The sequence below is a fragment of the Tetrao urogallus genome (assembly GCF_951394365.1).
Source record: "Tetrao urogallus genome assembly, chromosome: 14".
Classification (NCBI taxonomy): domain Eukaryota; kingdom Metazoa; phylum Chordata; class Aves; order Galliformes; family Phasianidae; genus Tetrao; species Tetrao urogallus.
Window position 1 is genome coordinate 17,231,047 of NC_136827.1, and position 14,487 is coordinate 17,245,533.

The 14,487-nt window shown below is 54.8% G+C and overlaps 1 protein-coding gene across 1 annotated transcript; it reads right to left on the bottom strand.

Moving 5' to 3' along the window:
- Positions 1-4,867: 4,867 nt before the first annotated feature.
- Positions 4,868-7,623, bottom strand: GRXCR2 (glutaredoxin and cysteine rich domain containing 2; the record flags this gene model as incomplete). Its single annotated transcript, XM_079542332.1, has 3 exons — positions 4,868-5,047; positions 5,717-5,932; positions 7,354-7,623. 3 exons carry the CDS (start codon positions 7,621-7,623, stop codon positions 4,868-4,870), a joined length of 666 nt encoding a protein of 221 aa, XP_079398458.1.
- Between the last annotated feature and the right edge of the window lie 6,864 nt (positions 7,624-14,487).

The following is a 14,487-nucleotide window of genomic DNA, read 5'->3' on the forward strand; positions in this document are numbered from 1 at the left end:
GAAAGCTCCACCAAAGAGGGATCTCCAACCAGAGATCCTTCCTTGCTGGCAGCCAGCCCTTAAGTGAGGTCTAAGAGAGGAGCAGCCAGGCTCCATCCCTCCCTGTCACACAGGTAAATTGCTGCACCTGTGTTGGTGACTGACCTGACCAGGTCCTTTCCCAGGTGCTCCATCAGTGGTGCAGGCCAGGACTCAGCAGTTCCCCTGCAGATGCTTATCCATGGGACTGCCTTACCAGGAGAGAAATGCACAGTGCAAACATCACAGTCTGTCATGCAGGAACAGGGAATAGCCCTGCTGCTGAGGGGATGGGGCTGCAAGGACCTTACTCCTTCTGTGGAAAGCAATCAACACTCATCAATAATGAAATATAAAATTTAAAGCATATGAGAATGTATTGAACTCAGTTCTTAAAAGTTACTGTATTGCCTATGACGATAAAAATGCCAGATTGAAGAAATACTGAGCACCAAATAATGACCAACGTTAAATAATACGAAGCTTTAGAAAAGGAGAAGTTGCATTTAAGACCAAATCAATCTGGGTAATGCAGTGACAAAGTGCATTTATGGGAGCTCTAAAATTCCAACACAGCAAAACTTTGGCTTCTGCGCTGGCGTTCGGCTCCAGCACAGGCTGCTCCGTGCCCAGCTCTCCTGCCTTCTATTGCTGCAGATCACAGCTTGGCTTTAACAGCACAAGTCTCTCCCGTCCCGTTGCTCGCAGGCTGGAGGCTTCTCCTCCTCGTTCTGCTCTGAAATGGCAGCAGCTGCACAGCTTCATTAGCAGCGCAACGTACACACAGTGATGCCCAATCGCGTGAAACAAAGAGCCATCGACATAAATCTTCCGCTAAATAGCAGGCTCTATTACCCAAGTATTTAAACAGAAATAGACTCAATTTCCCGCACAGCACAGAGAAATAAATGATATTACGAGTCTGCGAGCAGAGTGACGGCCGGGCGCCCCCGGCAGCGCCAGAACCCCGCAGGGAGCACGGCACGGCACGGCACAGCCCCGACGTGGTGTCCGCTGCCATCGCTGTCACACCGGACCGCTGCTCCTTTCCCAGCTCCTCGCGTCGTGTGGCCGAGCTCGGGCTCCTAAAGCTTGGGCTCGCACAGAGCCGAGAAGCTCCTGCCGTGCTTAACGTGGGCTCGCAGCCATCCGCGCTCCCCGGCTCTGCCCGCAGCACTGGGCCGCTCCGTTCCGTTCCGTTCCGTCCCGTCCGGCTTCGCTCCGCTTCGCTCCGGGCGCGGTGATGGCGGCGGCCGCTGCGGATGAACGTCGCCCCCTGGCGGCCCCGGGCGGGCAGCGCCGCCTGAGTCCCGCCGACGTTCGTTCCCCCTCGGGATGCCGGAGCTGCGGGGCTCGGCTCGGCCCGGCTCCCCGCAGAGGGCTGCCCGGCCCATCCGCTGCTGAGCAGCTCCACGGAGGGCGGCTGTAGATCGGCCCGCTTACATCTGACCCCATCATTGCGAGAGGTCCCCAAACAAATTCTCGACACTGCACCACAGAGCGACCGTCTTTAAGCCATCGGTACCACAGAAATGACTTTTTTCAGGAGTTTTTTGAGCCCACTGCACGGATGCAGAGCGCCACACAGAATTGCAGAACCACTAAGGCTAGAAAAGACCCCTCGGATCACCAAGCACGACCCCAACCCACCCCCAGCACACACACTAACCATGTCCCCAAGTGCCACAGCTCCAGGCTCTCGCACACCTCCCCTGTGCTTCAGCACCAGAAGTGGCCGCTCAGGACAGAGCCCCGCACCGGACCGCCCCGCGGTGCCCGAGCACAGCCACGTTCCGCTGCATCCCATCCTCCACCAGCAAAAACAGACAATTAAAATCGGTAATTTCTGTTCTCATTCGCTCTTCCTGCAAGTGTATCGATTGCTTTCCACAAGAAACAACAAACAGAATTGATTCCATTACTCATTATGCTGAATCCAGGGAATTAAGACCCCTCATGCCTCTCCTAATGGGAATGTGTGCCATCATTTATCAGAAGCAGCAGTTTTCATCCGCAGCGATGTTTCTTAGAAGTTACTTGGGGGAAATAGCAGGCCTTTTACAGCAGCGCTCTGTTCAGCAGCAGAAAGAAATCACTGCAGGTTACACGTAATGATTTGTATAAAAATGAAATATTTCGAAGCAGAGAAGGGCTGGTTTTACAGCAAAATCAAATGGAGCCCCCATAAATCAAACTGACAGCTTCAAAGACTTGCAAAATATAATAGCGTTTAAATGCATAAATATCCCAGTTCTTTCTTTTTCAACTCCAAGGAAATGAAGTGGTGACACTGCAAAATCAGCTGAACCTCTCCAGGTTCCTTCACGTTGTGACTGTGCTGCAGAGGTGGAAGTTGGGAATAAATGGGAATTTAAAACAATACTCCAGCAGCAGAGGCACAAACGCTGCGGTGCAGGCAGTGTGAGGGGTGCGAGTGGGCAGGAGGGGATGGACGCAGCCCCACGAGCTGCCTGTGTGACTTTGTGCTCTGAGAACAGCTGCGCCTCCCTGCAGCACTGCGTGCTTCCACCCACAGAACCCCGGCAGGAAGAACAAGAGCAGGAGAGCTGCAATCAGCTTTAACTGTGGCGTTCTGAGCAACTGTGGCAATCCTCTCTTCAGTCATGCAGAGCTCCTGCTTAAAAGCAAGTGATGCACTTTGCTGGCACATGGAAATGAGGATTATTTTAACCTTTCTGCTCTGCGCCTCTGGCTGTCATAATTAGCCTCACTACTCACCTCCAACTGCCCTTCTTCGGTCCTATAGAAATTTAACACTGAATACGATTTCTGTTTGCGTTTCTATGCCGGCTCATGTGTTCCACAATGAAATAAAGCAGCCCTGCTTCTCCCCGACCTCCAGCTGCCGAGCAGCCGGGAGACTCGGCAAAGGGCAGCCCCTGCCGTCCCTCCCAAGTTGGCTCAAAGGTTTCCAGCTCAGTTTCAGAGCACATCCACAGGCAGCCATAGCGTGGCAGTGTAAGCCGGGCTGTCAGCGGGTGCGAGGCCCGAGCGGGGAGCCACGGCCCAGGACTCCCACAGCAGGACAAAGGCCATGGAGTTTGCTTTTTTTTTTTTTTTTTTTTTTTTTTTTTTTGGAAAGAGAGAAAGAAAGAAAACCTTAAATGTATCTTTGCCACAGCCCTGTTGTAGGGAAATAAAAGAGCAGCTGTAAATGATTAAGAGAAACAGACGATCGATAAAAGATTCCAGACGAAGCACGTGTACCAAAGTTCTGGCATTTCAGCCCATGAGGAAATTTGGATTTTGCCCGGGTTGGGGTTTCACACAGAGGACATCCCGGTTCCCGTCAGGGGCCGCAACGGCGCCGCAGGGACCCTTAGCGAGGAGTTGGGCTCGGCGTCCGACCAGCAGTCCTACATCACCGCCTTTATGTGCCACCCACAGCCCGGCCGTACGGCTGCCGAGAGCAGCGCAATCACCGAGCAGGCAGCGGTGACCTCAGCGACGAGTGCTTGCATCAGCTCTGCCGTAGACATTGAAGGATCAGGCAGCAGCTCCGCCCGCCGCTTTGTTCTCACCGCAGAGCTTTGATGCCGGCCCGCAGGGATCAAACGGCCGCTGCGGGGCTGAGCGCCCCGGTCGCTCTCGGAGCCGCGAGGATTCCTCTGCCCTCACCAAGAGCCGAAGGGCTGCGGTTATTCACACTGCAGATCCCAACGCGATAAATGGAGCGGAACGAGTATCAGCAGCATTTTTGTGCGCTTTGTTTGAAAATTAAATCATTCGTCCCCGCTCAGGAAATCCAGCGGCCCATCGGTGGAAGTCCGAGGGCTGAGAGGGCTTCCAACCATTGAAACAGCTTGGAGAAACCTCGCAGCCATCAGCAAACAGAAAGCTGGCAGCGAGCCGGGCCTGCAGCCTCAGCGCGGCGCAGGTGGGCAGCGCTGAGCTCATCGGTCTCACCGGTACGGCGCAAGTGAACGCAGCCTCGGCTTTGCTCATGAATATGCGGCGCCATGATTTAAGGCTTCGGGGAGAAAAAAAACACACAGCGTGTTTCCCCCATTTGCTTCCAGCTCCCGAATCCCGCGCACTCTGCACCACCAGGGGCAGCCTGCAAAGAGCTCAGCATCACTGCTCCACCTTAACTAATTAGAGTTTACCTTCTGCAGATTACATCATGGGATTAATATTGGGCAACTGGAGTCCTGCTCGCTGCCAGCCCGATCCAGAAAAAGTGCTGAGCAGTGGAGAGGGGAATTTCAGTTCAGCACTTCCTCCTAAGCAGGCTAAAAGCTTATTCGTTTCTAGTTGAATAATAAATTACTGTAAGTTTCTACGGCTCCTGATTTGGGAAAAGTTTTCAGTTTCCCCCCATAAGCCAAACCTTAAAACAATCGTTGTGTCCATTAAAACAGACGTAAGAATCAGCAAAATCTTCAGGAAAAGTTCGTGACACCACGAGTTCAGAGGTAATTACAGAAGATGGTCTGATGTTAACGTGCTCGGCAAATTAAAGCCCAGGGGAGGCACCGCTCTGTGCTGCCGTGGCGCAGACCCACACCCAGCTGTGCCCATGCTGCTGCCATAGCAGTGCTGCAGGCACTGCCCACGCTGGGCTCCCGGTGCCAGGTGCAGTCCTGCAGGTCTCAGCCCCCACGTGCAGATCACATCACGTGGCTGTGCATTCGCAGGACGGGGCTCCGATTGAGCAAATGTTGCAACAGGCCAAGAGGAACAGCGTGGAGCAGAGGCGCTGCGTTCGTATTTATGGCGATCTCCCGAATCGTACTGCTCCCATCTTTCAAAAGTCCCCATGAGAGCAGAGCTGCTCGAGGTGAAATAACGCAAAGCTCCCCGCAGCCCCGGGTGCAGCGCAGCTCCGTCACGCAGCGCAGACCTGGCAGGGCTGCACGCCGCTCTCGTTGCAGGCTGGGCAGCGCAGAGCCCTGTAGGACTCCTTGAATCTGTTTGCCAGCATTGAAAACTTGCTGCCATGGCACAGCGAGCAAGGAGCACAGCCTGATCCTTTACACTGGGAGCAAGTGCGCTCAGCACCTCTTTCCTGCAACAGAAAGGTCATGAAAAATGCTGTTACTCAGCATCAAACGTGAAGGTCAGTAAATACCTGGGCTGCTTTCAGCTTCTGCAGGGTCCTCCTGTGAGCGAGCCCTGAGCGAGGCTCCAAGCAGAGCATCCCAGCACCCTGCACTGCACACAGCAGGGTGGTTTGGGGCTGGCAAAGCTGCAGCGCTTTGTATTTACCCTGCATGACAGCATTTGTATTGTGGGATCAAATTGTGGTCGGATTAATTGGGGTTCTGACCAACAAAGTCTAACCCGTGAGAAAATAAGTGGAAGGCACAATCTCGTTTCAGCTGATATTAAAATTTTAGCCTGGGGAAGTCTCAGCCACACAGCAGCTGTGTTTGGCCTCGTCAGGCTGCAGAAACTCAGTCTGCTCTCAGTGATGGAGGACGGAGCTCCACCACACTGCTGAATGTCAGTGACCTCCAAAGGAGAACCAAGCAGGAGGCACGAGGGCACTGGAAGCAGAACAACAGCTGAGGGTGCTGGCTGTGCTGCTCAGTCACATCCAAGTGAGAGGAACAAAGCCATGCTCCTAACCCAAATTTAGCTGAAGTGACAGATACTGACAGAGATGGGGATGGATGGGAGCACTGAATGGTTTGACCAGAACCAGGAAACAAAAACACTTCCCATTTTCTCTTACCTGCACGTACTGGTTGCATACAGCCTTCTTTTCCACATCCTTTTTATGCCCAGCACCAATTCTTTCTCTCCTCTCCCTGTACACAAAGGCCCAGTCGCTCACCCCCTCTGTCTGGATGATCCTTCTCATGAGCTCTCTCTGGTCCATTGGCGCACGGATGATTTTCAGGTTGTTGGTGTAGATGATGATCTGACCAAAGTCGATAACTGGGGAAGCCTGCGAGAGGATCTTATCAGTTTCCCACCTGTATAATATATGCTCTGCAAACACGTTTTGGATGGGGAAAGCTTCCCAGGATGGAAATTCTCATTTCAACCCAGAAGAAATGAAAAATGCACAATGCTCAGAGCAGCAGAGCCAGCATATGCCAAAAAGCCTCCGCACTGGGGACTGAGCCACGTCTCTTTGAAGGCTGAGCAGTTTGGAGGGGATGTCCAGAGCTTGGCCTGGAAGTAGCCGTTCAGATGATGGTTACCTATTAGGCAGCATTTGGTGGGGTTTCCAGACCTAAATGAAAACTTTTCTTCGTAATTTGCTAATGCTGACCAAGTGGTCAGATGGGGTGAAACAATCTCGTTACCCAGTGCTAAGCTGTGTTCCTAACAGCCAGCCTAAACAGCCATCCATGGGGACCCTTGCATTTATATTCTTTTCTAATGGTTTTAAAACCAGCTTTGTTCCAGTCACAGACATTTGAAAGCATCACTTTGCTTTCCTGATCATTCTTTCCCTCACCTTTCCCAGGTATCACATGGCAGTTACCACATCCTATTGCTTTACCTACTCTTCATATCTCGCCCTGTGTAAGTATCCACAGCAAGAAGAGGTGCTCTGCTAACAAAAGGCCGTGCTGGCAGCTGGGCATCACTGCCCCCAAACAGAACCACAGGGGCTGTGAGCACCCGCCCTGCCCACAGCACCAGGCATGGAGTGCCCGTATCTGCACAGCTGTGTCCCTGCACCAGGTGCACACTGACACAGAGCAGGACCAGTGCTGGGCAGCGAGGTTACTGCAAGTACCAACGGTTAGGGAGCCTGGAGAATGGAGATGAGCGTTACCCAGGAATGCAGAACCAATTAACAGCATAGATAGGATCACATCAGCGCTCTGTCTGGGGCAGGAGAGATTCACAGTGGTTTGATATTTTCGGTTAAACCAGATGCCCAGGGTATTACCTTGGTACAATCCAAGTATCAGCAAGTCAGGGCTCCTAAGACAAACCTGAGGCTTGATTTAGCACCACTAATTAGCAGGGGGCTTGCTCCAAGACACAGTGTCACGGGCACAGCCCTTCTGCCAGCACAAGTCATGCAGCTCTAATGCTTGAAATGCAGCTAATTGAGATAATATCCACCTTACGTTTGGATGCGTCGGGGTTATTCTGTACAGATACTGGGATACAGGGAAATGTTTCATCTCACTCTACAGAACAGACAGATGCAAATCAATGTGGTGAGGACCGAGGATGAAGCACAGAGCAGATGCTGCCGTGCTGATGGGACAGGGCTGTACGGGCGCACATTTAAAACGCCGCTAACAAAGCTGGCTACACCAGAACGAAGCCCCCGCCTGCGGTCCCTGGGCCCACATCTCCACCCGCCCCGCACGTCCCAGGGCCGAGGCCGGCACCACTCACCCCATAGAGCCCGCTGCCGGCGGGGGGGCAGCCGGGGCCGCTCCCATCCCCTCCGCAGCCGCTGCTCTGCGGGGGTCCCGGCGCGGGGCCGTCGGGCGGCACCCCGGGCTCAAAGCTGTGCCGCAGCCGCCGGGATTGCTCCACGGCCGGCGGCTCCAACGCCTGCCCGTCCTCGTAGACCTGCTTCAGCACGCGGCCGCTGCACGCCGACGAGATTCGGAAGCGCACTTTGCGGGGCCGCTGCCCGGGGTTCTGCTGGAGCTCCTCCATGGCCGCGGCGCCGCGCTCGGCTCACTGAAAGCTCCCCAGCCTCCCCGTCGCACCATGTATAATTCAGGCTTCTCGTAGCTCCTCTCATCTTACAGCAAAACCGACACTGCTGCGTTAAATATTGATAGAAGTTCACAAAGAGAAAATACCGAGATGTGTGGCAAGTTCTGCAGAGCTCCGGCGAGTGGGAACAGGAGCGCAGGACGAGGAACGGAGCGAGCGGGGCCACGGGACTGAGCGGACCGCCGCGCTCCGGGCTGTGCCCTGCGGTCAGCGCTGTCCCACTGTGCCGTCCCGCAGCTCCCCACCATTTCTGACAAGATGAAATTCACAAGGACAAGTTCACTGGAAAAGCTCTCCTCTCTCACTAATAGGAATTGTGAATAATTCCTCTCCCGTTCCGGCTCTGAAACCCTGAGAGTACAAAGCTCCGTTTCGTTTTAATCCAAACGCGTTTCTCTGCAGGGCGGTGGAGATCCAATTAAGATTTCATCCCCTTTTGCTTTCAGCCTCCATCGCCAGTTCCTGCAGGCTTTAGGCTCCGGCCCCGCTCTGCAGCAGAGCTCCCTCCAGGGGCAGACGGGGCTGTGGGGCAGCAGGAGCAGCCCTGGGGGGCCGCAGTCCCCAGATCTCCCCCAGCCCCGTTGGGCCCCTCCCGACCAGGGCTCGCCTTTCCTCTTGCAGGGAAAGGAGGGGTGTATTTAGTACAAAATGCATCAGTGGAGCAGCTGCTGGCAGCTCTCAGAGATCCCGACACCTGTTTACACCAAGCACTCACAGCAGGTGAAGGCTCTCCCTTTCAAGCTTCAGCATTTCAGCACATTTCTGCTGCTGAAGGAAGCTGCATTGACTGGAACCTGAGCGGAGCATCCTGTCTTCATCCTGTTGATCATTCACAACCAGAGCTCTATAGCTAAACATTCTCAACACACCCATTTATTATTAATTAGGAGTTGGCCATGCAGCACCAGGAGGGTTCAGAAGGCCCCTATGGCCCTCCCTATGGTGCCACAAGCTGTGGGCATGCAGCAACGTGCCACGTGAGTGCAGCCAGGCACACCTCTGCATTCTCCAGCACCATGCAGTGCCTGTGCCACCACCTGCTCCACCCCAACATGACTAGCTCACATGGTGGAGCACTGATCTGCATCCATCAGGCTGTGCTCTCTGTGTACCTGGGAGCCCCATCCACCCCTTTCCCTGACTTGTCCTGTGCCAAGCAAGCCCTGCTGTTCAAAGGCACACAGCAGTCCTAATTGCCACGAACCACACTTTATAAGATACCTTAATTGGAGTTCATTTTCTTTTGATTAAGAGAACAATCAAACAGGAAACAAAGTTGAAAGCAGCAATGACAGCAGCACCGCACATCCACACCAGCAGCTGAGCGGCTCCCATGTTACACACAGCTCAGTGCCACGGACCCACAGCAGGCCCAGAACTCCCATAGAATTCCTTCTGGAGCTCTGCAGCCACCAGCACAGTGCGGGCCGTGCCAAGCCCTGCTCACAGCACCGCGCTGGGCCCCATCCTGCTGAAGGCACAGCGGTGATGCTGCACATAACAGAGGTCACCAAGCTCCACAATCTGCATTATCACGGGGTTATCCCTTTAGCCTTTGGTCCACCAGATTTAGCTGCGTGTCCTCCCAGCACACAGCCAGCCTGCACCCCCCCTGCACACCAGGAAGCACCGAATGCTGTTGGAAGCATTCCGAAGGTTTGCAGAACAAAGGCAGACAGCCTTGCCCTAAGGAGCGTAACATGTTGCTTTATGTCTATTGCAACAACACAGGATACGTACAAACGAGGACAGATAGAGAAGTGGTGGTGAACTGCACTGCAGCTCTTTGAAGACATGTTTCCACCTGCACATTTTGCTGAGAAATGTTTTGTTGCTCTTTGCTCATTTTCGCTTCCTTGGAGCGCTGCGGCGCTCCTCCTGACAAAGCAGCAGCAGCAGCAGGAAGGGATGCAGGCAGCTACTCACAAAGGGATGTGCAGGAGCTTCAGCTGGGCTGCATCCCACGCATCATCGCTGCATTGCTGGAAGCGGCAGGCAGGAAGGCAGCTGCAGCCATTGTCTAATGGAGTCGGAGGGGGCTCTGTGTGCTGAAGAGAGCAGGAAGTGAAAGCAGGAGAGAAAGATACCTCGTGGGGTCACAAGTGGGCATCCTTGCTGCTGGCATAAGAAAAGCTTAATTTTTGTATAAACACTGGGAAAAATCTCACCAGCACTCAGACACCCCGGATGCACAAAGAGGAAGGTTGTGAGATCTAATGGGGGAGAAGGTAGCGGCATGACCACAGTAAATACGGTGGTGAATGAGGAAATATCAGCATGCCACATTAACTGTAACTGCCTGTGAGCAAGAGGAGGAAGCTGGCCTCACTGTGCTGCTCCACAGATTCCCACAGCAGGGGCAGCCCAGCCCCCACCCCCTCTCCCCCTCAGCCTGCACAGCGCTGTCACTGCTGGGCTCAGCCCGGCCCCACGCTCCCTGTGGCTGCTCTCCACACGTCTGTGCTGCAGGGACCCACAGCAACAGCACCACAACAGCTTCGTTCCTGCACAGCACAGTGACAGGCACACCCTGTGCTACCGAAGGGGCCCTTACCAGCAGCACGGCAGCAGCTGCCCCTGCCCTGAGCCCCATCCCATTGCCACACGCAGCATTTCCATGCACTGCTGAGCAGACCCAGCACAGCTCTCCAACAGCAGCTGCACACTGAGCTGCCAGCTGTAGGGACCCAGCCATGCAGGTATCTGCCACCACTCACTGTCACACAGTGAGGGACTGCCCCATCCTTCTCCTTGCCCCATCCTTCTCTTTGCCCCAAAGAAAAGATACCCTCATCACTTTGATCTCATAAAGCAAAGAAAAACCGTTTCCTTTCTGCATGTGCTCACTGTCAGCAAATCTCCACAGCTGAGCTGCATGAGGAGCAGCCTGCAAGCAGCCAACATGCCGCAGAGATGTAGCAGCACCCCTGGGCAGGATAGGCACCGTGCCCACTGACTGGGACTCCTCAGGGAATGGTGGGACAGCAGGAAACTACTGCTAAATTGCAGTGCCCTGTGCAGGTGCCCCATGCCTGATATAACCCATCTGCTGCCATCCTGCTGGGCAGGAGCACCTGGGAACATGGAGGGACAGCAACAGCACTGCTCCTGGCAGCTGTGTTTAATGAGGTAACTGAATCCTGACATTGTCTGCTGTCAGCCCTGCATGAGGAACAGCTGAGCAGCACTCAAGGCAACGTTCAAAGGCCTTTTGGGCTGGTGCTCGGGTCCATTGCTTCTTGAAAGCTTTTATTTCTTCTCATCTTAAAAACTGAAAATCACCCCCCTGCAGACTCAGCCCTTATAGGGTAGGTAGCAGGCAGCAGGCATAGTGCTCCCAGTTTTGTATCCCTTTGCTGCACTGTGGGCACAAACAACAGCGCTATGTGGACGTGGTGCTGCAGGGATGGAGCTCCATCGGCAGCTCCTTGGGCTCCCCATTGTTGGGCTCCCCACCTTCCCCTCCCCAAGAGCAACTCCGGTCCCAGACCACAAAGCCATCGCCACGCTGCCTCTGTCTGCATGCCTGGCTCCACATTCCCACCTGGCTCCACGTTCCCATCCAGCTCCGTGCCCCCCCACACAGCTTCATCCCCACTGCAGCCACCCAGCACAGGGCACACACAGCACTGTGAGTGGCATCGGAGCAGTGCGTGCGGACGTGGCCGCTGCGGTTCCTCATCCCTGAGCAGGGCTGGGGGGCCGCTCGCCCTCCCACGGGCGCTGAGCCATGCGCTGTGCCTGGGCCGTGGGTGGCAGGAGGACAAGCTGTTAGCATGAGAGCTATAATTTGCAGCTGCTCGCAAGTGGCACCCCCTCTCCCTGCCCTCCAGGATCTAAAAACAGCACGAAGGGTCCCTCGTTTCCTGGAGGAGGAGGCATGTGGCACCCACCCGTGCTGTATATAGCGACAGCAGCTTTTTATAAACCCCACGAGGTGCTGTAGCCCATGCCCTGCTGCCCCGCTGCCCGCACACACTGTGACCCTGCACACTGCTGTGGCCCCACTGAGTGCAGCCCGGAGCTGACCTGGGCTTCTGTAGTTACTGTAGTCACAAGAACTCCAAATGCTCAGCAGATACAATATGTGAAATTCAAAGCTGATGGAAGGAAATGCTGTTTCCACACTTCTCCTCCACAGTGGCTGACCTGACCAGACAGAACCCTGCTCAGTGCAGGGCTGCTGCTGGCAGGGACTGCGGGGATGAGCTGGGACTGCAGCCCCTGCAGATGGGCACGCAGCCCCTCAGTGCTGCTCCTCTGGAATGTCCCTTGCAGGTTCCCAGCACTGCGTGGTTCCCTGCCAGCACTGGGGCTGTGCACTGCCACACAGGTTCAGAGCAATGGAGCCCCAGAGGAGCAGCACACGGCTTCATCCAGCCCAGAGCTAATTACAGCATCAGCATCAAGCACAGACTTCCTAAATGAAAGGGAAGGACCAGCAGCTTCGCAGCTCTGCCTTTGTGCTTTAACTCCAGTTATGAGGCAAATGATAGAGCTCTGTGGGACGGTCTGAACACTGAGAAGCAGGAAAGCTGCACAGCCCAGCCCCAGACTGGGCACTGGTCTGCTGACTGGCCTCATCCTTGAGCTCCTCCATGCAAAGTGGGGGGGTGACACGCAGCCCAAGGGGGCGTTCCACAGCTGAATTAATATTTGCAAAGCACTTTGAAGATTTAAGGAGTTGTGTAATGCTAAGTGTTGGAATCATCCATTTTTTATATTGCAGCAAAGCCTAGCGACTGCAATCAGGATCAGAGCCTCTCTGTGCCAGGCAGGGCAGCTGGAAACTCCTGGGCAGGAGAGCGGCCACCCCTGTCTGAAGGGCTCGTGGTGCACAGCAGGCAGGGAGCTGCGTGGACGCTGCTGGGGGCAAAGAAAGAGCTGCCCCAAGCTGCAGCGCGTGGCAGCGCTCTCAGGCGATTGCCAGCACTATGCCTGCCTTCAACAGACTTGTTTTGCACAGGATAAAGAGCAGCCCTCGGAGAGCCCCCAGTCACTGGAGCTGGTTCCTGGCACCTGGCACCCTGCTCCTGCCCTGGCCTTGAGAGCCAGCACAGATAGAACCCAGTGGAAGCGCAGCTGGGACTGGCTGGGATGTGGTCAGGATGCAGCTGGGATGTGCCTGGGATGCGTCTGGGGCCAGCTGGGATGCAGGGCAGCAGTGATTCACCCGCGCCTGTGCAGCACCCACAGATTTCCATGGAAATCCACCATGGGCAGGAGAAACGTGTGGTGAGGTGTGCAGGCTTCTCGTAGGAGCTTTCAGTCCCACCCATTGACCACAACTAGTTCAAATCAGGACTTGGGAAAAGTTAAAAGAATTTTTAAAGGACTCGTGAACAAATTGCATCTGAGAGCAGCGCTACCTGCGAGCACAGACTCAGCTCTCAGCTTCATCCCCACCAGCTCCCAACTGCGCGGTGTTTTGTAATTCATTTCCAGTCAGACGAAAATACACCGTGTGCGTACGAACCACAGAGCAGAAATAGAGAAGCAAATGTAAAAAAAAAACAACAAACACGACAAAAACCAGACTTCAAAACCTGTTCTCAATATGGCTGATGTCACACATTGCATCTTAAAGCAGCAGCCTGGCACAGGATGTTGCTCTCAACGTCATGCATTACAAAGTGTGCGCTGTCAGCCGAGCGCGGATCAGCGTATGACAGACTACAAAGAAATACCAAAGTAAATGGAGACCTGAGATGAAATGGAGTGAAGTAATTGTTTCTGTGCGTTATCCTGAAGATGTCAGTGCTTAATTCAGCCAAATGGCCACCATTTGAAAGAAATTGCTCTGACAAAAACACACTGTGCGGAAAAATCATTGAAAGAAGAGCATTTACTGTATCTGCTGAATGTTTCTGGAAATAGCCCTCCTCAGAGAAGTGAAGTGTGTCCTGCACTCACAAATCATTGCATTGTGTGTAAAAGCACCAAGTAGAAATAAACCCTTCAGATCTACAGTCGTTTCCTCTAACTCATAGGCTGCACACAGGTGAGATTGTGGCCATCCCTGTGGCAGTGGTTGGTGCTGCACAGGGAGCTCCCAGCAGGACAGCAAATCCCTCTGGGCCAAAGCCTGGGAGTGCAGTGTGCCCAATGGGCCCAGAAATGGAGGCGTGCAAAATAAATCTCATAGAACTGCACCTTCCCACCGCTCTGGCCCCCTGTGAAAGCCATGCTGGGTGGGTGCGGGTGGAGGTGGCCCAGCATTCAGAGGGCTGTGTGAGTGTCACAGTGCTGCAGGCAACAGCACCCTCCTGGGCATCATCAACCCATCACTGTGCAGGGAGGACGTGGGCACAGCTGGGGTTGCTGGAGCCACCGCTGGGACTCATGTTGGGACACAGAGCCGCGTTGCTCAGGCAGAGCAAGGCCGGGTTCTGCCATCCCCAGCAGCACCCCGGGCTTGCTCAAGCATCCGCAGCTCAGAGCCTGGGAGCAGCGCTGCCGGTGCCCAGCCCTGGCCCAGCTGTGTGTGAGGGGGTTTGTGGCCATGGGCACCCCATGACCGAGGCAGGGAGAGCCCCAGCAGTGAGAAGCTCACACCCCCAAACCTCCGTATTCACACACCATCACCAGGGGAGGTTTCGGCACAGGCGGCACTGCTCTCACCTGGCCAGCACACGGGAGCTGCTGCTCTCCCACAAGCTGTGACTTGAGCCCAGAGCCGCCCGCCCGAGCGCAGCCAGCGCAGCCCCGAAGGAGCCGAACGGGTTGAGTGACTTTGTGCTGTGGGAGGAATAATCTCGCTGAGCTGCGGGAGCTGAGGCAACCTGGCGGGTGAGGACGTCG